The 25,322-nt window shown below is 50.6% G+C and overlaps 2 protein-coding genes across 4 annotated transcripts; both read right to left on the bottom strand.

Moving 5' to 3' along the window:
* Positions 1 to 23: 23 nt before the first annotated feature.
* Positions 24 to 12,186, bottom strand: VTCN1 (V-set domain containing T cell activation inhibitor 1). Its single transcript, XM_054834943.1, has 6 exons — positions 12,045 to 12,186; positions 7,014 to 7,078; positions 5,163 to 5,510; positions 2,437 to 2,715; positions 1,572 to 1,733; positions 24 to 685 (listed from the first exon to the last, which is right to left on the bottom strand). Exons 1-5 carry the CDS (start codon positions 12,074 to 12,076, stop codon positions 1,612 to 1,614), a joined length of 846 nt encoding a protein of 281 aa, XP_054690918.1. The 5' UTR covers positions 12,077 to 12,186; the 3' UTR covers positions 24 to 685; positions 1,572 to 1,611.
* Positions 12,187 to 16,761: 4,575 nt separating this feature from the next.
* TRIM45 (tripartite motif containing 45) lies at positions 16,762 to 24,930 on the bottom strand. Of its 3 annotated transcripts, XM_054834910.1 has the most exons (6): positions 24,537 to 24,930; positions 21,156 to 21,889; positions 20,061 to 20,190; positions 18,016 to 18,130; positions 17,667 to 17,793; positions 16,762 to 17,085 (listed from the first exon to the last, which is right to left on the bottom strand). In XM_054834910.1, the coding sequence occupies exons 1-6, from the start codon at positions 24,869 to 24,871 to the stop codon at positions 16,934 to 16,936; spliced, it is 1,593 nt and encodes a 530-aa protein (XP_054690885.1). In that variant the 5' UTR covers positions 24,872 to 24,930; the 3' UTR covers positions 16,762 to 16,933. The 3 variants fall into 3 exon arrangements, with proteins under 3 accessions (XP_054690885.1, XP_054690895.1, XP_054690903.1); XM_054834928.1 differs by lacking the exon at positions 17,667 to 17,793 and having other exon boundaries at positions 16,876 to 17,085; XM_054834920.1 differs by lacking the exons at positions 17,667 to 17,793; positions 18,016 to 18,130.
* Between the last annotated feature and the right edge of the window lie 392 nt (positions 24,931 to 25,322).

The raw sequence follows: 25,322 nt of genomic DNA, 5'->3' as shown, positions 1-25,322 counted from the left end.
ACAGAAATAGATAGGAAGTGCCAGATAACAGATAACACAAAAAGGCAAATTTGTCTCTATAGTTGTAACTGTGTTTAATATCTGTGTTCTGAATTTGAACTTTCCATTACTATCTTACCAGTCTCCCTCTTTTCCTCCTCATTACATGTTAGTCTTCTGTCTGCTGCCACGCTTATTACTCACCTGTTCCTCTTTTATCTCACATTACAAATGCAATTGTCAGTCCTCATACAGGACTGTGACACACTGTTTCCCTTTGCCAGGCTGAAGACCTAGCGCTTACTCTGAGCATGATGGCTATTTTCTAATCCATCCGTGTTTTGCCATTCACAGTATCTTTTTCAGAAGGGGAGTTTGATTACAGTCTTCTGAAAAGACTGAATAGATTAACTGACTCTCTTATTTACAGTTTTATTAGGACATTTAGAAGCTTACAAGGATTGAGATGGACGAATCAAATCTGTTTGGAGGGAATTAAAATTTGCTTGCTTTTAGTACTCTGAGTTTGAAGGACCAGTTCTTACATGTATTGCAGGAAACCCTTTTCCTGTTTGTCTCTCTGAGCTTCTGCCCATGATCAGAGTCCTGGTCACTGGGTTACTTCCGAAAGAACACATCTTGTTCCTGTGATCAGAGTTTTTCCTTTACTTAGGCAACTCTCCTTATCACGTCCCTCGCTCTCTTTCTGAAGCCAAACAAAGTATCCTGTTATTGACATGGGTAAGAAATAACAATACAAGAGAGAAATCAGCTGGCTTCATGTTTGTGCTACTACATGCTCGGGAACTAGGAGGAGCTCTTTAAAGTTCTCAGCCCAAGAGAGAGGAAAGCATGAAGTGTGTCCTGCCATTGGGGTAGGTGTGTGACCGTTCTGCACAGAAAGACAGAGATGTTCCTTTTAGCTGATTTTCTGTAGCGCTCCACTTCATCACCAGTTTACCTCTAAAGCCTACCACCCAAAGCTACAGCTGAAGAATACTAAAGGCAGTTGTCCCGTGCTTTGACTGTCTACAGCCCTCCTTATTGCAGGTCTAGGTGTGATTGCTCAGGCTGGCAGCTCCCTCTAGCCCTCTTCAAGGTATCCGTAGTAGATACTATTTACCAAAGGTGCAGCACTGTGCATTGGAGTTGTCTGAGTAAAGTGGGTGCAAGCAAGGCTTGTACTGCAGCAGACCTCATGGGGAAGGAGAGGGAAAAGTCCACGCTGCCTTGCTGCCATATTCAGAGGGTGTGCAGAGGAGCAAGCAAGCTGTCTGTATTTTGGGTCAGAGAGAAGGTTGAGGAAGGAAGGAAAAGAGAATGAGGGGACAAGTAAGAGATGATGGTCAACGGTGTAAGAGAAGAATCTCTGAAGTTGCAGAAAGCGATGGGAGAAGCCAGCAGGAGCCCATGGGAGGGACAAGCCATGTGTCCCACCTAAAGCTCGGGATGGGGAAAGGATAGGGAGAGGGGAAAGACACGTCCTCCCATTCTGGGAGGCTTGAGATAGGTCTGCTGCTGTAACAAAACTGAGAAAGAGGGTCTACATATACCAAGTATATATGCCTATGAGTTTCCCTTTCCAAGCTTACCCCCAGGTCCAGCAGTGTTTCTGATTGTTTTGTAGAGGCTTTATATTGACAGCAGGTACAGAGAAAGCAGAAGCATCCAGTGACAGGCTGGCAGGGAGGAAGACACTGACTCCGCATTCAGGTTCACCAGCTGCAAGTTGGTCCCCCTTGTAATGCTGAAATCTGTAGCAGAAGAATAGTGGGAAGTTACCAGAATGGGGAACACAGCAGGGAAGGCAAAATGAGTGTGTATATTTATTCCTCCCCATTTTTCTGAATATCGATAAAGATAGACCCTGCCTCTGGTGCTGGAGACCTGCTGCTATGAAGCCCTCACTGTAGAAGAGCTATGACCCTTCTCACATAGAACAGGAAAAGACATCCCGAGTTTTTGGAAAGTTTGCTTTCCTGTGAATAAGGTGGCCTTTCAAATAAAGGGGGTGGGCTTGGGTCAGAGAAATTGTCATTAGTAATAGCTAAAGGGGCCTGCTGGTTTGGTACACAAAAGGGGCCTAAGCTGAACTGGCTAAAGAAAGTGTCAAAAGTTGGGGTTTTTCATTGGTTCGTTTGTTTTTGGTTAACATTCAAAGGAGTACATTCTTTCGAAGCGTGTCCTTCCTTCCTTCCTTCCCATTCCCTGGTTGTTCTGTCCCCATGCCAAGGGAGCAATCGTTACCGTGAAAAAGATGTCCTGAAACAGCAAGACCAAACACAGACCCTTTCCTTCATCCCAGGGACAGAGAGAGAGAGGTGCTTGGATTAGCCATGGATTTCAGTTCCCTCCTTGACCGACACAGGTGCTGCAGGAGCCCCCCAATGCACACAAGCTCACTGTTTAAAATCTGCTCCCCCATGCCTGTGGTCTCTGGGTGGTGTTAAACTCTACCTGTCACTTTGATGTTGCCTGTAGCCTTGGCAATGTTGTTTTCAATCACGCAGGTGTAGGTGGTGTTAACAGTAATGTTGTGCAGAAAGGAAACCACTTTCAGAGTGATGTTTTCTGCGTTCAGCTCGTAGCTGGTGTTGGCGACACGAGGTAGGTACTCCCCGGTGTCGCTGTAGGCTGTCCAGTGCACGGTGGGTCGAGGGAACCAGCGTGGTGCTTCGCACTGCAATGTGTCCCCGCTGCTGCTGTTCTCCACGTGGACCTTGGGAGTGCTGAAGGCTTTGGGAGGGAAAATAGGGAGAGAGTCAGAAAACAGCAAATGTCTAGGAACTGGGCGTGAAACACCCAACTGCATCTGCCGGTCAGTCCCAAGTATTTCTAGAGTACTTGCTGCCCAGCACTGCATGTAGCCAAACCAAACACAGAGGCTCAGACAGAGGTCTGTATAGGTTGGGCTACAGGGGGATGATTACAGGGGCTCTAAAGACTCCTAGGACAAGGCAGTCCAGTTTGACAAGATCTGCTGAGGTCATGGCACAGCTTTAGTGTCTTTAAATAATTCTGCTTAACAGTTACAAGCTGTGTCCTGGGCTCATAAACTGTTTCCCAAGAGATCCTGGACATCCAAGCTCCCAGAGGAGACTGAGCTCAGGACCTGGCCAGCCTGAGACTGCTCATGTCTGCTGAACGCCCAGCCTCCCTGGGCAGGAATCGCAGCAGGCATGGCTCTGCTAATCTCCACTGAAGTGGGGTGGCCAAAAGGAGGCAGCTGCTATTCTCAGCAGGGAGAGGCATGCCAAAAATGATTGCTCTTATCAGAGGCTGGGGGAAGGGGAAGATGACTCAGCCTCTCCACTGACTGAGAAGGGAGCCTGACCAACAGCTGTGGCTTCGTGATGTGACTCTCAACACTGAATGGGGCTGCAGCCAAGGGAAGCTCCACCTGCACCTGCTGGGGCTGAGGGCAGACTAAGGCATGGCCTGAGCTGCAGGATTTACGCCAACATCCCTAGATTAAATGAAACGTTTAAAGCCCATTGCAAACTCAGCCATGTTTTAAAGCCAAAGCCATCTCAAATAAATTTTTTTAGTCTTGCTCTCCTAGAAAAACATATCTCTGTATATTCAGTTTTTTAGGAGAGCAGAGTTCACCAATTTCAATGGAAAGCATTTCACATGTTTTGTCTAATGCCTTTTCTGTGTGGATTACCTTAACTGTTGAATCAATCAACGCAAAAGCAGGCAGATTCACAAAGTTTCAAGGAGGGGTAGGACGCCAAATCCCCATGGGAATTAAGCACACTTCAGGCATGAGACAAAGCCCTCTGGCCTTGCTGTTACCTACTGTCATCCCAAGCAGTTCTTCCATCCTTGCCATTGCAAGATAAGGGGCCTGTGAACCCAGCACCCTTTTCTTTCACTGCTTGGAAAAGTGCTTCACATAGCAACAGGGCAGAAAACACGCTTTCAGTAAGAAAAAGGAAACTGTGAAACAACACTGGCCAGACATTCCTGTGACGCCAACTCTTGTATTGCCTTTCTGTCCTGGGTTGGGCTCCCCGTGAGTGACATGGGGAAGTGGCTGCATCTCCCAGACATCTGTCACGAGCTTCTGCACAGAAGCTGGTGCCTACCTTCTGGTGCCTTGAGTCTGCTGGGCCAAAGGAGGAGACCGGACCTGCAGAAAAGCAGCCTGTCTCATTCAAGAGCTCTGCTGGTTACTACTGTCCTGCCATGACTGGCCTGAAGCAGAGGACCCCCCTCTCCATGCTGCCCATATGGCTGGCCTCACCACATAAGTGGTCACCCATCCTAAAACTGCATTTCCTTGACTTGGAGAGGTCTGACAGTTTTTCCTCCCCCAACTTGAGCTGTTGGGATCAAGGGATGTGCTGGGACCTCAGGGATGGCAACAAAAGTCAGCCAGAGAAACACTAAGACTACCTACCTCTGCAGACTCATGTTATCCATATTATCCATATCCATTATGTATAGTCAGCGTAACTCACCACAATTTCATTAGAAAGACCCAGAGGTGACAGAAATGGGTGAAACGCTGCCGAGTTCAGCGGGAGCATATTGCTTTGTGCCAGCGGTGAACATGATGGCCAAGCCCAGAGGGCTCAGAACAATTAAGCACCCACAAGTGAAAATTCAGTGGTGTCTGTGTGTGTTTTAAGCTTGATTCATAACAAGGTGAACAATTAACTCTAGCAAATATGTAATGCTTCAGGTAACTATGATATGGGCGGTTTGTGGGTTTGATAGTCATTTTAAAAAACTGAATACATTAGAAAAATGATATGAAATAGACTAGAATTTTTACTATGCAGCACTTCTCCTGGCTGGAGATATATCTTAATCTAGAGAGGAAAAGCTATTTTATGTTTAACAGGTATAAAATCTGAATCTTTATAAGATCAATTAGCTACTCCCATTCTTAGAGGCTCTTTATAGTCAGTTAAGCTGGTAGCCTACATGTGGTAAATAGAAGGAAAAAGACAACTGAGAGCATTAAAATAATAATCCTTTCTGGAAGGAGGCTGCGGTAAGGCCATAAACACCTCTGGAAAAGTAAAAAAACCCAAACAACCCAGTCCTACTCAGGGGTGCAGGGCCTGATGGTGACTGCTGGAGGAGCAGGAGCCACTCACACAGCCTCTAGCATTGGTGTAACCACATTAGCCTGCATTTTGCAGCGGGATTTTCTTCCTTGTATCCCTCACCTCCCGTCCTGTACCGCAGCACTGCCGCCCCGCTCCCTCTGGCTGTGGTGACAGAGCACCGGTAGGTACCGGCGTCGGAGAGCCGCACGTCCCTCAGTTCCAGGGAAGCATTGCCACCGATCACCTCGTCCACAAACACTGCCGTGCGGCCTTGAAACGATGCATCTTGCTCTTGCAGGTGATCCTTCCCACCTTTAAACTCGTGAACCAGCCCAGCTACTCCCACCTTGGCCCAGCGGATTGCTATGCTGCCCATCCGGATGTCAGGCTCGAAAGTGCAGCCCAGGATGCCACGCTGGCCGATATTCCCGGGAGACGTCAGTGCCATCACACTGATGGAGCGTTTTCCTGCAAGGAGAAAGCAAGGCTGCATGAGAAAGGCGAAGCAGTGAGCACCGAGCAAGACTGGACTGCTCCGCAGAGGGACGCCAGCCCCAGCCAGCTGGCACGCACCAGCCCCAAGGCTGAATGGGTACTGGCACATCACAAGGGCACCAGTAACGTCTACCAGTGCTGCTAACAGAGGTCAACTCTCATGGCTTATATACCAAGATAAAGTACAGGAGTATTTCTTTAACAGGCAGTCTGCTTCAAAAAGTAGCTTCTCATATTTGTTCCAGAAGAATTAGCATGGTGTTTTCTTGCTTACTTATATGTATCAGGGATTCTTCTCTTTACAGCTGCCAGAAGAGCATGATTTTTGTGTCTTGTCTTAGTCCGGACCTCCCTTTATGCAATATATATGTGATTGCAAGGCATAATGCTGGCAGAGAAATGAGGCTGCTCTCTTACCCTTACTGGAATCCAAACTGTTTTCTTTCATTTAATAAAAGTCAGCATTTCCTTTCCCTGGGGACACAGATCATTTCTCAAGTCAAATCCTAACCAGCGAGCTTGAAAATTAACTGACTCCTTCCCAGAGCTGGGTCCTCTTTCCTGAGCAGCCCTTCCCAGCATATCCTCACTCAGCATGCCCAGAAGAGCGTGCTTTTTGGCCAACACCAAAGCAACACATTTTTATCATCTCTGAAGAAGCAGAGGAATGTGCTCCATCCTGACAGATGCTGCCCGACTTCTCAATAAATACCATCGTCTCCTCCCATCTGGGAGAAGGAGCACAGTATGTTCAGGACTTTCTGTATGCGTAGGTTTAGGGCTCCAAGCCCAAGGAAATTTCAGCACTATATCTCCAGCAGCACAGGCTGCGCTACACTTATCAACCCCTTGCCTCAGCTGGATTGCCATGGAGCAACAAATGGAGTCGAACGTTTCAGTTGCTAACATGCCAGATAAGTAAAAACAAACAAAAGCCTTAATTTCCGCTGTGAAAGCATAGGCCAGGAACTCACTTCCCAGGGCAAAATGGAGCTGCTGCACAGCAGTGGGGCTCATGCCTGCACAGCCACTGCTGCAGCCTGGGGCCAGTCCGCCGACAAGTTTTTGTGGAAGTTAAGATTTGACGCAGATTTCCTCGCTCGGCTCTGAGTGTCAAGTGCTGGTGTCTTCTAACCCATTCTGAGCACGTGTGTGTGTGTGTGTGTGTATAAATATCTGCATTATTTAAAACCTACAACAGCTCACAGTCTCCAAGGAGAGCACAGTTCCTTGTGTTTTAATACCACAGAGCGATATCTTGTTGAGAAAGGCCAGAACTGAAGTCACCTGTGCAGTCTTAATTCAGCCATCTGGCACACAAGCATTATAAACCGAGCCTTTGTCAAAAGGTCGTAGGTGGCACTTCCATACAAGATCACACCTCAGCCCATGCACAGGATGGAGACACGGAGGTAGTGGCAGGGCAGAAGTTCATCACCCCACCAGTAACAGCAAGAAATCTGAGCAGTCACATACCTGAGACACCAAAACCGATGATCAGGGCAATCACCGCAGCCAGGATGATAATGACTGTAGTCATGCTATGGGGGAAAAAAGAAAGGACGACATTACCACACAGCCCACCTCCTTTCACACCCTGCACCTACAGTGTACGTCTGCAGAGCCAGCGGCAGGAAGGAGGTAGAGGTGAGGTGGGTAAGCCGCAGACATAGAGCAAGGTGGACTGGTGAAGTGCATGACCACGGTAGTGATGAACATTTGGGTGAGCACTCATCACCAAAGGTGGGGGACCAGGAGGAAAGGAGACCCAGGTTTTGTCTTTGGCAGGAGGCAGTGGGTCCCAGTGGAGGATGCTCCTCTGTGCATCCTCTGGTGTATAAGCGAGCCAGGTAGTCCCTGCTGGCCCTTGTGAGGGACCAGTTGCCCAGGGAGGTAAGAGCACTGAGCAGGCCCCTGACCCCTGGAAACACCTGGTACAAGCCAGGGAGCGGGCAGGATGGGGCTGGAAACAGGGCCATGTTTGTGAGCTGGTCGGATTTGGGATGCTCCATGATCAGATGGATAAGAGGCTGTTGAATGAGAGGCTGAGGAGGAGAGGATCACTTGCCAAGCCACACAGGCAGAGCAGCCCCAGCAGAGGAGGCGACGGGCAGCATGGCACGGAGCAGCACAGCTCGAGCTTTGCCGAACACAACCCGTCTCCAGCACAGCCACGGCTTGGACAGACCCATGAGCGTGGCTGGGAGCAGGCTCCCACCACAGCCAGTGGATCTGTCACACGTGGTCCTGGGCACATTTCCATGTAGACTGGTGGGTTGTGGCAGCGACCTCAGCTCCCCACCACAGCAAGCCCTGAAGCAGCTGCTCACAAAAACCCACAGGTACATCCCAGGCCAAGCAGCTCACATGCTCACGACCAACAGTTTCACAGGCATGCTGGGCTCAGCCCTCTCAGGACTGCCAGAGGAGAAGCCCAGAGAGCTGCAGGAAGTCCTCACAGGGGACTTTACCCCATTCCCAAGCCCGGCAGGGTGCTGGAGGGAGCTGTGCTGCAGGAGGCACAGGCACCAATAGTGGCCACTCCACATCGGCGTCTGGGGCTGCCAGCCCAGGGCTTGTTTTGCCCTGTTGTACACAGAAACTCTTGAGCTGCTGCTTCCCATCTCATCCCCAGGCAGGACAAGGCTGCAAGATGTCACAGCCCTTCCGCCTACACAAAAATAGCTGTTCCATTTCAGCGTTGTTTGCCGGCTTGCAGCACGCTCTTTCCCAACATATCGGGCAGCCTCCCGCACGAGAGCCCATTGACATACGTGCAACTGCAAACTCCTCCCACCATTAACGTGTGCCTGCATCGGTTACTTGCACAATCGCGCCTCAATCACTGCAGATGCCATGATCACAGGGCTGACAGGGAGCTCTAGGGAGTTGCACCATGTGAACAAGCCACTCCTGCAAGGAGTAGCAGGGAAGGGAGAAAGGCAAGATGGGTTGAAAGAGGGGATGGAGAGGAGGGGAGATGTTGCAGAAGGCTCGCTTGCCCTCCCACTGTCTCCTTTCCATACATATCCTTAAAGCCAATGGAAAGTTGTCTGAGGAAGCCCTGTCTGCACATTCCAGCATGCTAAGGAGAAGGGATCAGAACTGTGTATTTCACAACAAGTATGCAATAAGTTGATATAAAGGTTCATACAAGTCCATATATACATTCACATCCGTACCAAGCCCTCCCTGCCTAGATGCCCTCAGAGCTGGGAGGTGTCACATGTTTGGCTTCCTCCCTGTCCTCACCAGCTTTCACTCATGACCAGGGTGGACAGCAGTTGTCCACCTGCCCCCTCTGGGTGCCCTGCAGCTGAGGTCACAGCTGACCCTGTCAGGGAGGAAAGCGGTGGATATCCTCCAGCTGCGGGCATTGGGCAGCTGGGGACCCACCACCAGCCACCACCTCCCCTGGGAGCCTGCAGGACGGAGATTTCGTTTGTTGGCTCATGTGGATCCCGCAGCGTGACAGCTCCCAGCAAAGACTTGTTACATCCCATGGGGCTCAACACCGAGTCACTCAAGATCTCAGCCAGGCTCATCGTGGGACAACCCCGTGCTCTCCTATTCCGGGGCAGATACCAAGCCTCTTGCATATGCTGAATAACATCTGCCTCCTTGAGGAGCTCCACCAATTTCTATGGACCTGATCCCAGAGCGAGATAGTTGCTATAAACTCAGCCAAGGTTGCCATGAGTAGTAGCCTCAGCTCTCACGCCTGGGAAGCACAGAGCAAGCAGCAGCTGTGCCGTGCTGTCACATAGCAGCTGTGACTCACCTTCACTCCTCTATATTAAAACCCTCCTTCCCAGGAGTGGGCAGGGAAGAGATTGCTGGGAGCCAAAGGATGCTGCCTGTGGGTTACGGATTTCATTGGTAAATGCCGGAGGGTGTATGGCAGAGGATGAGCAGCCTGGATGCCCTCCTGTACAGTCCCTGAACACTTCGGGTTCCACCACACTTGCCTCCAGTCCTCAAAAGGACCCTGTGGCCTGAACACTGCCTCTGCCCTAGCACTCTGCTGGGCAAAACCATCCTCAGCTTTCTCACAGGCAAACACAAACCAGCGCAAACAGGCCAGCACCAACGCTTTTGTCCCCCGCTGGTGCCACCTGCCCCCATAGCTGCAAAGTCTTACTAGCTTTGCATCCAGAGAGGTGCTTCCCACCCCTGGTTGAAGGCGGCAGCAGGGCTGGCGGAAAAAGCCACTCGTTTGTTACAGGGCAGATGGCAATTTTGGGTACATGGATGCCACCGCCCACTTCAACACCCCTTCCCAGGGACAAGGAGAAATCAGGTCCTTTGCAGTTTCCTCTGCAGAAACTGTGAGATCCAAGAATCACAAGGGCCTTAAAAACATTTGCCTGCGAGACTCCTGTGCATGTTGAGTAGATCTGGAGTGCGGGGGCGAACAAGAGGAAGCTGGCAACCCAACTGCATGCTGACGGTAGCTGTGTTTCGCAACAGTCCAGTCCAGCAGTTCAAGTGAAAAGCAATTTTCTGTGCATCAGCACCTCTCATATACCCAGCGTTTCAGAGGCATGGAAATAGACGGACACAGACAGCTGGAGCTGCACAAGTCAGAGCCCTGACACCACCCTCGGTTCCTGGCGCCACTTCGGCAGCCTGCGGGATGCCTCTCTGTGCATCCTACCCTCTTTTCCGTGGTCCCATTCCTGATCAGCCAAATGGAATTTGGCATGAAATTCATTCATTCCCCGCCTGAATGCTGCCGAGCACAGCCCAGGGACAGAGGCTTGCGCCCCGCTGTGACAGGCAGCAGAGGCTTAATCCTCCTGATCTCTAGCTCCGCTCAGAGTAAGCTTCCCTTCAGCAAAGGGCTTAGAGGTCTGAGGGTCAAAAAAACTGGAAGATTAAGAGATTTAAGGTCCTCTGCCTTCCTTCTTATATCAAAGCTCACTGTGGAAAAGAAATGGCATGGGCATGGCAGGGGTAACCCAAAAAGTAGGGCTTTCCATTCCAATGAGCAGTTAATGATTGTAGAGCTCAACTTTTCTCAGCACGTCAGTTTTATTTTTTTAGTGGGTTGTTTGGGTTTTTTTCCTAAAATCAATAAAAACTTCCCACTGCCCCTCTGAAGCTTCCTGGAAAATTCACCTCTCTCTCTCTGGGCTATTTCTCCATTTCAAGATTAGCTTGAAGAAGCCAACGTCCTTGAAGAAGCCTGCTGCTTCCAGTGACCTGCTGCTGTCTGGCTGCACACAGCTGCCCGGGGCAGGCAGAGGCGCTGGCAGAGCCGAAGTATGGTTCTGAGAGCAGCAAGGGGTAGGCGTGCATTTTTTCACACCCATCAGTTCTTGCACTTCCCTGACAAAAGCCAGCTGGGCCGCCTCTTGAGAGTAACAGAGCTGGTTATTACATGCATTCCAGACGCATGAGGAATATGATACCCAGTGGATATTTACACTGTGTTACATTATGTCTGCTAGTTACCTCACTTTTGTCAGGGAAAACGTACAGATAATATTACTTTTTAGCACTTCATTGATGCCCCATGTGAGAAAGCTGGAGCACGGCTCATGCATGAGAGGTCTCTTCTGTTCACGTGTGGACTGTCCTTCTCGCTGCTGTTCAGCTCAGGTGGGACAGATACTCGTAACAGCTGAAATCTTTTTGACAGAATAAATGCAAGCAGGGATGTCTAACACACCTCACTGGAGCCTCTGCCTCTATCCAACCTGGGAGAGTCCACACTTGGGATGAAGAGACGTGGCTTGTTGGTGGTTCTGTTCAAGCAGTCAGGTTTAGATGTAAGCCTGGTCCATGTTCATCGGGGGCTGAAGCAAGTTTGCCAACCAATTTAGCAATCCGGTGGGGGTTATTTTCAACTGATCAGGAGATAAGGATATGAAGTACATATTTTTATGGACTTCCCCACAATGCTTCTTTTTCTGACTCTAGTTCACCAGGACTTGGTCAGTAGCTCCAAAGGAAAGAGTCTCATTGAAACAGGCACAAACCAGCTTGCACGTCTTCCCAGCTCTTACTCCTGGCCCACACACTGAGGAAACATGCTGTAGGACAGCTTCTGCCTTTCTCCCCACAGCACAAAGATGTGACAGAGGCATAAACAACTGTCTGAGGGACAGCAGCAGGAATGTGGAGCCTCCCTCAAGCCATTGATACCCCAACCTACCACAGCAGGAACACAGAGCCTTTCTCGAGCCATCAATACCCTGACCTACAACAGCATTCAAACCTGAAGTGGCATATTCCAGCCATGCAGAGTTTCTAGGACACACATCTCCATCCTGGCTGCAGTTGATGACCTGCACATGGGTGTCTGACAGCTACATGGCCTTACTGATTGTATACAAGAAGCTGTACTGGTATTTAAGTAGCTTCAGTGAGTGCAGTATAGAGTCAAGCTGCAAAGAACTGGTGTCTTGAAAGCTCCTGGCAGCAGGGTGATACAGCTGAGGAGTCTGAAAAATGCAATTCCCTCCCTCCTCTCTCCCAAAGCAGATGCAGATAATACCATACCTCCAGAAAATGACCTGGCCTTGGGATGCCATGGTCACAGCACCTACGAAGACAAGCCAAACACCAGGTGCCCAAAGATCCCACACTGTTCAGCACAGCCACTGTCCGTCGCATGATATATTCTCCCGGGCTGTCCTGCTTAAATAACTGAACACAGCTAAGGAGTGGTGAGCCCAAGCAGTGAACTCTCAGGAATGAGGAAGCAGTGAGCATCTCAGCTCCCCCCACCAGGCCAGTCAAAAGCAGGGAGACCTGGTGAGTCACCGGGCAACAGGAGAGAACAGGAGAGACCTCCTACACCAACCATTAAATAAACATGTCTGATTTAAAACAAAAAATAACACAGCTCATCATTTGGTAGCCAGCTAATCCTGGGGTCAGGTAGAGGAGCTACCTGAATGCTCTGTGCAAGGTCTATGGCAGGGGTGTGAACAGGACCTACTGCTAACACTCCGATCTTGGCTGTTACTGAAAGCACGTCCTTCATCCTCTGGCCTCTAAATGAAACTTGAGCGGAAATCTTTCACCTGAGAATCACCATCGCTCTTTAGTTGTTGCAATGGTTTAAACTTATAAAGCAGACTTTATATGCTTTTCACTTCCCCTCTCCTTTAGCACAGAACAGCCCTTTTTAATCTGAAAAAAAAAAAAAGAATTCTGATTTATTTTGTAGTGTTCTGCTGATTACTAAACCTCTCATAATTTAGCAAAGTATTACTAGAAGCTAAGAATAGCTCCATGCCATAATGGCCTAGTGGGAAATGCACATTAAGAAATATCCTGTTGCCCTCAGTGACATCTGATTTATGGCTGCCTTCCGTGCAGTGCACAAACGAGGTGTCCCCTTTCAGCACCAGTTAACTCCGGGTTGTGTTTGCAGCACATCTCACTGCACAGTCAATGACTGGGTTACTTCCATGTTGGAAAAACAGGTCTGTTTCTCAGGCACAGGCAGCCCTGGTAGGACCAGAGCAAGTCCCACTCATCAGGGCAGCAACACATTAATTACTGAGCCGCTCTCATACTTGAGAGGTAAAAACAAGAGGTATTCAGGATATTTCCCAAAGAAATCAAGGGTCTGTGACCACATGGTCTGCCCAGCTCTTAGCACTTTTGAATCTATCAATGAAATCCAACCAAATGTGGCAGCAGGATCTGGTGCCACACAGTCTGTGAAAGCTGGTGAGCACCTGGAGAAGACAGACATCAGCTGCCTTGACTGCCTTGAGGGGAAGGCGACAGTAGGCACAAAGCATTACCAGTTTTGCTGGGGCCACCAGCTGGTGGCCCAGAGCTGGACACAGCATGTGCTGCCTCTCACCTGCATGATGGAACAGTGGGGCAAGAAGGACTGAAGGTTGGTCAGGGCCCAAGAAGATCTTCAGTGGTGCGAGAGAGGCACAGGCACAAGAACCAGACTGCAGTCACTCTACCTTTCATGAGTCATTTCTTTCTTCACAAATAATTCTGTCAGAAGAGTTCCCTTACGGGAAGTCCATGCCTTATTTCAGAGTCACTGGAAAGCTGAAGGAGCTATCAGCAAAGGAGGAGAACCAGGAGAAGATGGAGTTATGGTAAGCTGACAAGCAGCCACATTTGATAGAGTGCTCAAGAGAGGTGAAGGCAGCAAGCAGGCTGAAAAAGATGAAAGCTATCCTTGGGATTTGGCCAAAAATGTTGGACACCTTTCCGGCCTCGTGCTCCCACATCTGTAACAATGGTGTCAAGAGGTGCTTGAGAAGCACTGGAGATGGGAACACTAATGGTCCCACCCAGAAGGCTGGAAGGAAGAAAGCCTGGCATTGCCTTTTCAGATCTACCTGTCCTTGGCCTCACCTGCCCTTGAAGGGAAGCTGGAGGCACAAGCACTCAGATCAAGCCCTCATCTCTGAAAACAGGGAAGTGGTGAGCCACCCTTGGCTGGAAATAGACAAATCCCCCTACGCTGCCTGTGGGCCACAGTCTTGACATGACAGCCCGGATGGTCAGTGCACCCTTGTCAACCATTTCCTGCTGGGGGAAGGCCAAGAAGCCCTGCTGAGTCAGCTTCCCCACTGCTCCAGCGGTCTTCTGGGGACACACTCATGCACAGAGCTGCATGTGCAGCTGTGTCATCAGTGTGGTTTGCCTCCTCTGAGAAGGGAGAGATACCCTAGTGTGATACCTGACTCTAGAGGCACTGTACGTGGAGTCTTCCAGGCTGCAGGGCACCTTCCAGGTCTTCCACAGTCTCTTGTTCTTGCTTCCAGCTACTCTGTTTTCCCTACCTAGGGAGTAAGTCCTCCTTCTCTTGCATCCCACAGCCCCTCCTCATGTTCATCCCCATTTTTTTTTTTTTCAAACTTTGGAGACAGGCAATTTTATCAGCAAGAGCTTTTGTCCTGGGAAAAATATCAATACTTACACATGCAGTCTTCAGCACTGCATGTATGTCTGTCTTGAAAATACCTTTGTTATCTCAAGGACCAGCTGGTCAGAAATAACATCATGTAGCCCAGCAGACTAACTACACCTCCTAATCCACCATTTGCCCCAGGCCGATTACGAGCAGAACACGGGAAGCCATTCCTGGGAATGGTGCTGGGGACCAGTGTGAGACTCCAGCAAATCAGTAGGATATATTAATTTGGCATAGCATTCTGAGTCATGAACACTGAGGGCAAAGTCTGCTTGCAAATAATGGGAAGACACTCAAACCTAACCCCCACAAAGTGACTAAGGTAATTAAATTTCTTTTCTGCACACGATTCTTCAAGCTATCCTCATGCATAGTCCTCTTTGCCCAAAAAGAGTGGTAGCCGGTCAATACTTTATAATCCCTGGGACTGACTGAGCATTCAAGTCTACAAAAAAAAAAAAAAAAATTCAATATAAGGGCCTGACCCTGGCAGGATTAGTACCCCATGCTGTCCGAAAACTGCTCTCCTCATATCAAATGTAGAGCTCAGCCCAAGCTCACTGCAGTTCCCTGTAGGGTTTATATGTTCACTGGTGCAATTCTCACAAACAGCTTCTTGGAAAATGTCAGCGACAGGGTGTGTAAGGGATGCCTAACGCAAAGAGAAAACACATTCCTCTGTCTGAGAGGACTAAGATGTTTTTAGACAGAAATTATGTGCCTAGAAGGTAGTGCCGTCCTTATGTGTTCCCTCTGCAACACAGCATGGAAGCTCTGAGAAAAAACAATGCACATGTAGGGGGTAGGGGGCAAGAAACAGAAAAACACAGAAAATGAGGCATTTCATTTCACATCACATTCTGTACCGAGCACTGACTCTGCACATAGCATGGACAAGAATGAGTTACTGTTTGATCCATTAAAGGTTAACTCAAATTAAACTTTTACTTTGAAATTTCAGAGTCCGCAACTTGGAGACTTAAATTGCCTAACTTGGAGATTTAAACTGCCTAACCTTCCCTGGTTTGTTTGACAGCCCTTTCTGGATGATTAATGGAAAGCTATAAACAGCATTTGCATAAGTATATCTATCTCCTTTGCTGGGAAGAAGAGGTTCCAAAACTGGCTTTGTAAGAGGAACGAACAAATGAGAATCTTCTAGGTCTGAGCAAACAGACAGCACAGGTTTCTACTATTTACAAGCCAGCTATCATCAGCCAGAAAGCAAGAACCAGTCCTTACTGTTGACAATGGAGCAGCATTCCTCTCCCCAAATGACCAACAGTCAGACCTTTGTCCCCAGCTCCCCAGGCAGTATTAGGAGCCCGTAGCAACACACACCTACTAGCAAGGTTACCCCCAGGGCAGTAGCGTTCCCAGTCTCAATGACACAAATGTGTTTTGTTCAGGAAGGTATCCAGGGTGCCTGCTGCACCCAGGCAAGCGGCAGGCAGCAATCAGCAGGTTAGCAGCTGCCCTTCCAGTAAAGTGCCTCTTCCTCCTCATCACAGATGCCATTTCCCCAACTATGGGTTAGCAGCATGCATACAAGCCCAGGAGATACATCCCCCTTCCTCTATGGAAAAAGGGATGAGTTCTCCTTCCAAAAACAGTGCCTTGCCAAGACTGCACAAGCCAAATCCAGTTTTGCTGTATTCCCTCTCCTTCTGCCACTCTTGCCTAGTTGCCCCAGTTCAAGACAGACACCTGGAAACTTGTGCCTATGGCTCCTACCGATGCTCAAACTGTCCACAAATCTTCCCTTGGTGAGCTGGGTGCTCCTGCATCACCCCCAGCAGCGCTATGTCCCACACCATCTCCATGAGAACTTACAGACTGGGTGAATAACATTCTAATTCCTGTTCCCATCAGCACCATGGCTTTTCCTTGGATTTCCTTCAGACATATTACTAACCCACCTTGCTCTTCCTTTGCAGGGAGGGTGTAAAGAGACTACAGCTTACTCAGAGAAAATAGAAGAGTTGCAAACACAATAGCAGCTCCCAGGAGTGTGACTGTGCTATATGCACTGCACATCTAACAGGGAGGCAGAAGCCATATTCAGGCTGCCAAGCCTTTCCAAGGCACAAACACAAACCCTTTGGAATGTGCCCCAACAAGCAGCTTTGGCCTCTTCAAGGACAGCAGAGACTGTTGATCCTGTAGAATGAGACACATCTTGACCCTCCTGTGAGGTAACTGCTCAGATTGAGTTTCCCCTTAGAGCCTGACCTCACAGGCCTTGAGTCCTTGAAAGTGTAAGCACTCAGTGTTTGCTCCTGTTCAGGCACAAAACAACTTTGCACACACAGCTCCAAGTGGAATATAAGGCACAATTTTATTTTCCCTCATTCCTCTTTCTGAGTTTGCACCCATCACGATGTTGTTTTCTGGCAGCGAGGCTATGCAGTGATCGCGGGGATCCTCGTGGTCTGTGCTCATGCAGCAGCCAGTAGCAGTGCCCTGGGCTCGCAGGGGCTCACCTGGCTGCTCACAGCACCACTGTCCTGAGGAAACTCCTCTGCGGGGTGTTGCTGGGAGGCCCTCCCAAACACTCCGAGCTCTCCTTCACTTGTCCACAGCACGACCAGTGTGGGCAGCCAGGGTGACCTTTGTGTCCATGGCCACAGCCTTGGTACCCACCTGCAAGAGAAGAGGCAACCAAAAGTGGGCCAGAAAATCCCAGTGTGTCAGAGGCTTTCAGAGAGTGCTTCAGCCCCAGTACTTCTCTAAGACGGGGAGTCATGCACTGATGAGAGCACAGCATATTAAAGGCCAAAATTACCAGGGCTCCTTAAAGAAAGGAGAACTGCAGAGGGGGACCTCCCTGTTCCAGTCACTGGGGAAAGCTGAAGACTTCCATCCCCCTGCCTGTTGAGTAATACAAGACACAGGCCTGCAGAACCCTGTGCCAGCCACTGGTGACTGTGGCCGGAGCTAGATACAGATCAAGCACAGAAAAAGGAAGAGAATGGTTCTACACTAAAACATGCAAAACACACAATGACACATGCAGGTCAAGGACAGGAAAGCTAGTTGGGATTAAACAAATAAGGGAGTTGAATTTTTGTCCTAAATGAGGAGTGAGGCTTTTCCATAGGACAGCATTGGGCACTGTGTGACACAGCCCAGATGCTCCCAACATGCCAGCACTGGAATAGGAACAGCATGGCCACAGTGCTGCTTAGCCTCACTGAGAAGTGTGGGGAAAGCTGAGCACCCACCTGGCATGGTCCCCCCACAGGCACAGCGAGCAGCCTTCTGCCCTCCGCTTGAGCAGAAGGTGCAGCAGTGAAACACGCCTTGGTGCTCAAGGAACTTGTTTTTCACCATCAGAGTGAATGGAGAGCCCTGCAGAGGACAAGCAAGCAGAGAGACTGCTGCAGCGGATGCTATCAGATGTTGTGTTTGCATTTCCAAAAACCAACCGGGTGATCCTGTCAGTCACAGACCACTAAGCCCAGTCTTAAACTGCTAAGTGGTAGAGGCAATCCTTAGAAAGATTTGAAGCAAACGCTTAGAAAAGAAAAGCAGGTAAAGAAGAAGCAGTGCAAGAGAAACAAGAAATGCTACCTGTACATGCTGCCCTTTCACATAGACGCAGACAGTATGCAAGCCTGGCTCCTCAGGGCTGTAGGAAATATGGTAGGTCCCATCACCGTTATCACACACTGTTGGCTTGATTGCGCTATGAACAGAGAGAAGTCGAAGAGGTTGGTGACTGGCAGAAAATTCCTCTACATGTGAACCACTGCTTGGTCTAGATTTGTGGTCAGCTCCTTATCCTCAGCCTTGTTCAGCAGCTGCGAGTCTTAAGCAAGCTTAACAGGATGCACGAGCAATGCTCAAGCATTGAGTAGCTTTCACACACATCTGCTACTGGGAGCTGCAATAACCATACAACGGAAGTCACACAAAGCTAGCTGCACTGCAAGGATTTGTAGCAACCCTGAGCGCTGAAAGTGCAGAAGATGACAGACAGCACACTTGCAGGTCAGATTATCCCATCAGATAAGAGCCCTCAGAAATGAGGTAAATTCACAGCTTCAGAGAGCAGTTACCTCCAGAAGAGCCCACAAATAAGACAGGGCATAAAAACGGCAGGTTTGAATCACTTTAACCACTGTCCCAAATTCAATGACCCCAACTCTTCTCTTCAATGCTCTGAGGAGTTCTAGGTCTCTGCTGGTAAACTCTCCCTTTCCAAAGTGACGCTCGCTGAATTTCACACAGTGCCAGGGAGAAAGCATCAGCTAGTTACTTGGGGACTGATTTCCCGCTTCACAGGAAGATGGAAAGAGCTTTCCACAGACAATTATCAGGCAGCTCTGCATAGAGAAAGGTGTTCTTCCTAATCCCTGCTAATTAGTGTCTTGTGCCCCATGACATGACAATTTAGAACCTTCCAGATTTGCAGGCTGTATTCCCCACCCTCCACCATTTCACATCAATGCAGCTGCTTACATCATTTCCTGCCATGAACTGTGCAGTGATACTTCACCCTCTTCTGTAGCTGCTGTGCCTCAACCCAAAGCCAGACGGCTTTCAGCAACGGATGTAGCAATTGCATACATGCAAGAACAAGACATTGAGCTAATGTGGCCACAGCGACCTCTACCCTACCAAACAAAATCTGCATAATCCTCGTGTGCACACCTTCCTACATCATATGAGCACGTAAGGAAGGAAGGTACACCGGAGCAATATTCTTGAACAACAATGCTCTATTGATAAGCATCTGTGCACTGTGCACCAGCACTGTTTCTGTACGCCGTGTCAACACTTCCCCATAGCAAGGAGTTTTAGCATCCTGTCTCTTTTTTCATCAGGTCATCCCACCAAGAGCAGATCCTGGAACAAGTTAGACTGGCATCTTGCTCCAGCTGCATTGTATGTGCTAGAAAACCAAATAGATGTTTTTCTTAAGAACTGACCTCCAACTGGTTCTGCATTTGTGCCTGGCTGCTTTATAGTACCAAGTGTGGCCTGCAAACAGTTACAAAATCGTTTTTTCTGGTTGGTCATTTTCATTGTGGAAACACTTAGAAGCTTAAATGTGATCTTCCCTGCTTTTGCTAGAAAACCTCTGAACATGTTAAAGTGCTCAACACTTGTAACTACAGGAGAAAACATGATGAAGTTCCGACACAGATTCTTTCTCCAGAACATGAACTAAGCACTTAACTGCCAGAGACTCCTGGGCTTGGTGGACTGTCTTGTCTGACTCAGGACAGCCCTTCTGGGTTGCTATGTTTTATGCTCATTAGGTGTTAACAAAAGCAGGAGCCCTGGGTGTCTATTGGTAGGGGTGGGAAGCAGCCACAGCTCACTCTGACAATGTCTAACACCCACTCAGAGCTCGATCCTTTAAGAAGTCCCAAATCACTGAAAGACTCAACACAAATCTGAGCCAACACCGTCAAGCTCCACACAGCCAAATACAACCAGTGGGAAGCATTGCTATACCGGTGGGAAGAACACTAGTGCCTTTTCCCCTACAGATTCTGACCCACATGCTGAAGCATGTCCTCCCACCTGCCCAAACAAGGAGGGAGCCATGGTAAAGGAGGCAGAAAGGCAAACCCAGTGACCAGAGAGTTCTCAGGTGAAATACCCACCAGTCTCTCTTGTCCTTGTGGGTGATGGTGACCCACACAGCCTCTCCTCCTCGTCCCATCCGCTCCCCCATGGTGTCATTGCAGAGCAGGGTAAAGCCAGTCAGCTGGTTCTGACGCACACTGTGGAGATCTGTAAGGCAGAGAAATAGGACCAGAAAGGATTCACACCAGCCGTGACTGCCACCTCCCACCTATTTTGCAGTGTTGCAGTCCCATCAGAGCACAGCCAGGACTTTGCTGCTGGGGTGTAAAGCTCTTTCCGCTCACAGGGAAAAGTAAATATATGACTGGGGATCAGAAGTGAGTGCAGTCATAGGTGCTGAGAGATGTTGGGCAGGCTTAGCCTGGAGGTCTCTATGCACCAGGGTGGTCTTCCTGCCTGCCCCTCTGAGCCCAGCTGGCATCTTCCCAGAAGACCTCAAGGTGCATCATGCCATCAGGAGGGAAGAGGAACAGCCATTCTGTGCAGTGGGGAGGCCCAGAGACCTTGGCACTTACAGTTTGGCATGGAAGGTATCAAAGGAGCTCTGGGTCTGTCTCATCCGCCCTGTGCAGGCCATTACTGAACTCTTTGTTGGCCCTGCTCCAAGTCCTTAGTAAGCAAATACCCATGAAACCATTGATGCCAGTTATTCCTATGGCAATTTCAGCAGAAGCTGTAAGGGGAATGAACCTACTCGCTCAGCCACAGAGGGGATCTGCCTGGGCCCATGCACAACAGCTGGGGCCACCGGGAGAGCATCACGTCCTGCCACTGCAGGCACCATTCTCATCCTAAGCTGGCCCTGGGCCTAAGGGTTCCTCTCCTCACACCTCAGCCCCATGCTGAGGTCAGTGATGTCGCAGAGAGCGGCTCCAGTATGCTCTGTACATCTGGACGGGGATAGGTCTCTGACTCCCTGCCCAGCATGGCTCCCATAGGCCCTCAGCAAGCAATGCAGCCTCTGGCAGGACTCTACCTCTGCCCCTAGTCAACGCCGGGAGAGCAGGGAGCCAACAGTGCCTTAAGCTGCATACCACGTGGGTACAGAGAACGGAGAGGTGACTTCAGGGAGCTGTGCGTTCCCTTTCAGCTGTTGTACAGCACCCCATTACCTTCCCCATGCAGGGTACATCTGGCTGGATCAACCACTTTATTGAGAATGGCCCCAAAAACTTCATAGCCGCAACACTGCCCTGCCCTCTCACGGGGGGAGAACTGGATCCCATCGTCCACGCTGGGGCGGGTGTTGTAAGCAATGCTGTTCAGCTTTGCCAGCCGGCTCGCCACCACGCCTTTGGTGATGAGGATCTCCAGGTCCGAGCCGCTTGTCAGCAAGCGCTCTGTGAACTCCACGCCTGTCCTCATGTCCAGCAGCAGCTGCTGCAGCTGAGCCTTCTGCAAATGCAGTAGGTTTTCCTTCTGCACCTTCAAGTTCTCCAGCTGCTTCAGCAACCGGTCCCGGTGCTCTTCAATTGCTTTCACATACCCACTGGCAAACAGACAGATCTCTGTGGCCACAGCCTCTGCGCGACTGCGGACGGCACTGCCCATGTCATCAATCTGGCTCAGCACATCCTCTAGGGCGCCCGTGTGCTGCTGGGTGCTTTTCAGCAGCTCCCGCAGGGCATCCCCATGCCTGTGGATGACATTGCCGGTAAAGTCATAGGGGTGCTGCCGGTGCCTGTCTGCAACGCAATCCTGGCACACAGGCTGGTCACACTGCTCGCAGAACAGCCTTAGCTCCTCTGTGGGATGGGAAGGGCAGAAGAGAGGCTTCCCTGCCTGGCTGCAATCCTCAGTGTTCTCCAGCTCCGTCACGGCATGCGAGGCTGTCTTCTTCTGTCTCCTAGAAGGGAGCAACCACACATCACTTTAGGCATGTCGGATATGAAATGCAGACAGCCGAGACCCCTTGCGAACGCTACTCTGTACAGACTGCAAGTCACAGTGTGCACCACTCCCTCCTGTCTCCACTGAAATCCACTCTGCACAAAGGGACTTGTGGTCTCCTGAGGACAAGGCTCCACACAAAAGAGGACAGCATCTGCAAGCAGCTCATTAGAGGCTGCTCTCAGGCTCCCTGCATGCAGTCAGCACTATTTTCAGACACAAGAATCGCATGTCCCACCACGGCCACATACAGACCGGGGAACGGGCTGTCAGGCTGCTACCGCCAGCAGCCCCTTCATGGAGCATGACAGAAGTGGGATAGTTGCAATTACCTCCAGAGCCCACTGTGACAAAGGCAGCAGGAGGGCGGTGAGCTCTGCAAAGTGAGAGCTGGCAGGAGGTGCCTAAAAACAGAATCACTCATGGACAGTCACTTCTGGAAAAGAATGGGAGGTGCCAGGCTCCTCAGCCATCAGCCCAATGATTTTCACCAGCTTTAAATTTGCTGAGGCAAATGAGCTCTAATATTCCTTAGGGGAAAATCTAGTTCAGGCCACTGCCAGAAGACAGTCTGTGGCAAAACATTTAATATTCTGAAAGTTAAACTCCATTTCCTCCTGGCCACCAGGTTAGGTCCTGCTCAGAGGAGACCAAGGATGGGACACAAAGAACCTGTTATGACCCAGACATCCACCATGTCACAGGTGAATGGTCCACCATGTTACAGGTGCACTAGAATACGTCCATTTTATGCTATTTTGGACACTGGGAGCTAGTTATTTAGCAAGATGTAAAAGCCTTCTCTCCTTCCTCGTCTGCTGCACTAATGACTTCTGCAGGTTGCGATGGGAGCTCCAAGCCATAAGCAAAGAAATACTCTGAGGACCAAGGTCTATAGAGTTGCTCTGGCAACACAAAGCAACCTCATCACAGGGCAGGACATGGCCCTTACACTGTTGCTTTCACTTCCCACTAACTTCCCTTGGGTCCAGCACATTTTCAAAGCCTTCTAGCATTATTTGCATAACACCCTTCAAATTCACACTTCCCTGACTTCAACCTAAGACCTCTCACTTATTCCAAGGAGCTCAACAGTGGCACTCAGATCCTTAGATATATTCCCTACACACCAGGAAATAATTTCAGAATGGTTTTCCTTGGCCCTTGTTCTGCTCTGCCATCAACTAAATCAGGTACAAGTCTGCAGATGCTAGTGGGGTAAAAAAATGATATCAGTAAATACCGAGTGGGTCATCAGGACAAATGTTCTACTGCTTTATACCTTCTGCAGTTACTTCTGTCAGCGCAGCAGGCTGCTATTCAAGGTCTCAGTTTATCACTCTTCAGCAGCTTGCATGGGGTATGAGGCATTAGCTAATCAGAATGGTATGCTGAAAATTACAGCCCGGAGTGAAAAGGTAACTAAAAGTCTAAGCTGTTTTATCACAGGCACCAGTATCTGCAGGGGGGGCAGGGCAGCGAGGAATATGCCTCAGTTCTTTCTGGGGAAAGAATTTGCTAATCAAGTGGAAAGGAACAGCAAACGTGGAGGGAATAGGCTGAGCTGATTAACCCAGGCTGAGGCTTTCCTGGCTAGTCTTACTGAGTGTTTTTCTGACCCTGCCTGTCATCTCCTTGCTTCATAAGGCCATTCAGACTTCCTATCACTTTTCTTTCATAGTGCTGCCTGTTCTCTGCTCTGCTCAATGGCCACTGTGACCCTCTTCAGCTCCTACCTCTGTTGCAGTCACCTCTTCTTCCTGCCTTACTGACATGACCCTGAGGTACAACAGCTCTCTTTTGCTGTCAGTTCTTCAGTTTTCCTGTATTCCAAGAGAAAAAAAACCCTGCAATATCAGGCACACTCCGAAGCAATAGTGTGACTGCTGCAATAGTGTTACTGCTGTAGGCTCCCGGCCTCACAGAAATGCTGAAAATGCACACAAGATACATGGACGCAACAGTTAACAGGCAAGCACACAGGGCAGTCATCAGGAGGCAGCAACCACAGTAGGCAGGCTTGATGTCAGGACTTCTGTTCATCTCCTTTCACTTCACCTAAGGGTGCCTTTGCACATACACATAGTGAATGTTTCTGGAGGTGGAGAGAGGCTGACCAGCCGCTTAACTTCCCCATTTTCCCTTGGGAGATGTGCCTTCTCCAAAGTGGGACAGCACAACAGCGAGGCTCTTGTCCTGCTAGTACTCTACCCACACCCATGCCTGTCGGAGCACTGTCAGTCTCCCTGCCCAGTGATGCTAAACCGAGATGCAAACCAGCAAGCGTGCACCATCACGGGCAAAAAGTGGCCTGATTTTGGACTTAATGGCCTCACCTGAACAGGGCTGACCGACCTACTGCCAGCAGCTTGCCGGTCCCCACCTGAGTACAGAGCATCCTCCGGGGAGCATAAAAACCCACTAGGGACTGAACAAACTGGAAGGCATGTGAGTTTACTGCTTTGGCTAGCTCTGCGTGGGTCCCTGCCTGCTCCACCCAACCACACGCTGCCCTCCAGCAGCCTGAGAGGAGAAGGCCGCCCCGCGCACCCCGAGGCGAGGTGGCCCAGTCCGGGCCGGGCCGGGCCTCACCGCCCCCTCACCTGTGGGCCTGGCAGCAGAAGAGGCAGAGGTCGGCCCCGCAGGTCAGGCACCGCCTCGCAGCCGCCCCGTCGGCGCAGAGGTCGCACCCCGCTGCCGCCGCCCCGCCGCGGCTCAGCGCCAGGTAGTCGGGGGTGAGCTGGCCGACGCCGCCGGGGGGCAGCGCCACCTCAGCGTCGCACACCGGGCAGAGGACGCTGCGGGCGACGGCCCGGCCCGGCTCCCCCAACGTCCCGAGCCGCCGTAGGCAGGGCGCGCACAGCGAGTGCAGGCAGGGCAACAGCCGCGGCGAGACCCAGGGCTCGGCGCAGACCGGGCAGCGCGGCCCGGAGGACATGCCGGCAGCCCCGCCGCGGCCCCGTTCGGCAGGAACGCTCGGTCGAGCATCCCGCCGCGCGCCGCCCCCTCGCGCCGGGCCTCGCGCCGCCCCTGGCCGTTGGGCGCGGGCTGCCCCGTTGCTAGGGGCGACGGCGGTTTGGGGGGGCGGAGGGGGGAATGTCGTACCCGAACCGGCGCCGCCCTCTGCTGCCGGCTCCTGTCAGACGTGCCGGGGCTGCGGTGTGAGGGGCTACCGGTGCCGGTGCGGCCGGAGAACAACCCCCGCCGCCTCCCCCTGGGGCTCCTCCTCCGGGACTGGACAGGCAAAGGCGGGCAGAGGGCACCCAACAGCCCGCTTTGTCCTCGTCCTCGCCAAGGCACTGAGGAGCCTCCGCAGCTGTTTGCCGCCTCTCACAGCTCCTGTCTTTTCCGAGCCGATCATGTGGGAAACGGCCTCGTTCCCCACGCTC

This window comes from Grus americana, chromosome 1, assembly GCF_028858705.1.
Source record: "Grus americana isolate bGruAme1 chromosome 1, bGruAme1.mat, whole genome shotgun sequence".
Taxonomy (NCBI): domain Eukaryota; kingdom Metazoa; phylum Chordata; class Aves; order Gruiformes; family Gruidae; genus Grus; species Grus americana.
This window is presented reverse-complemented; position numbering and strand designations above follow the sequence as displayed.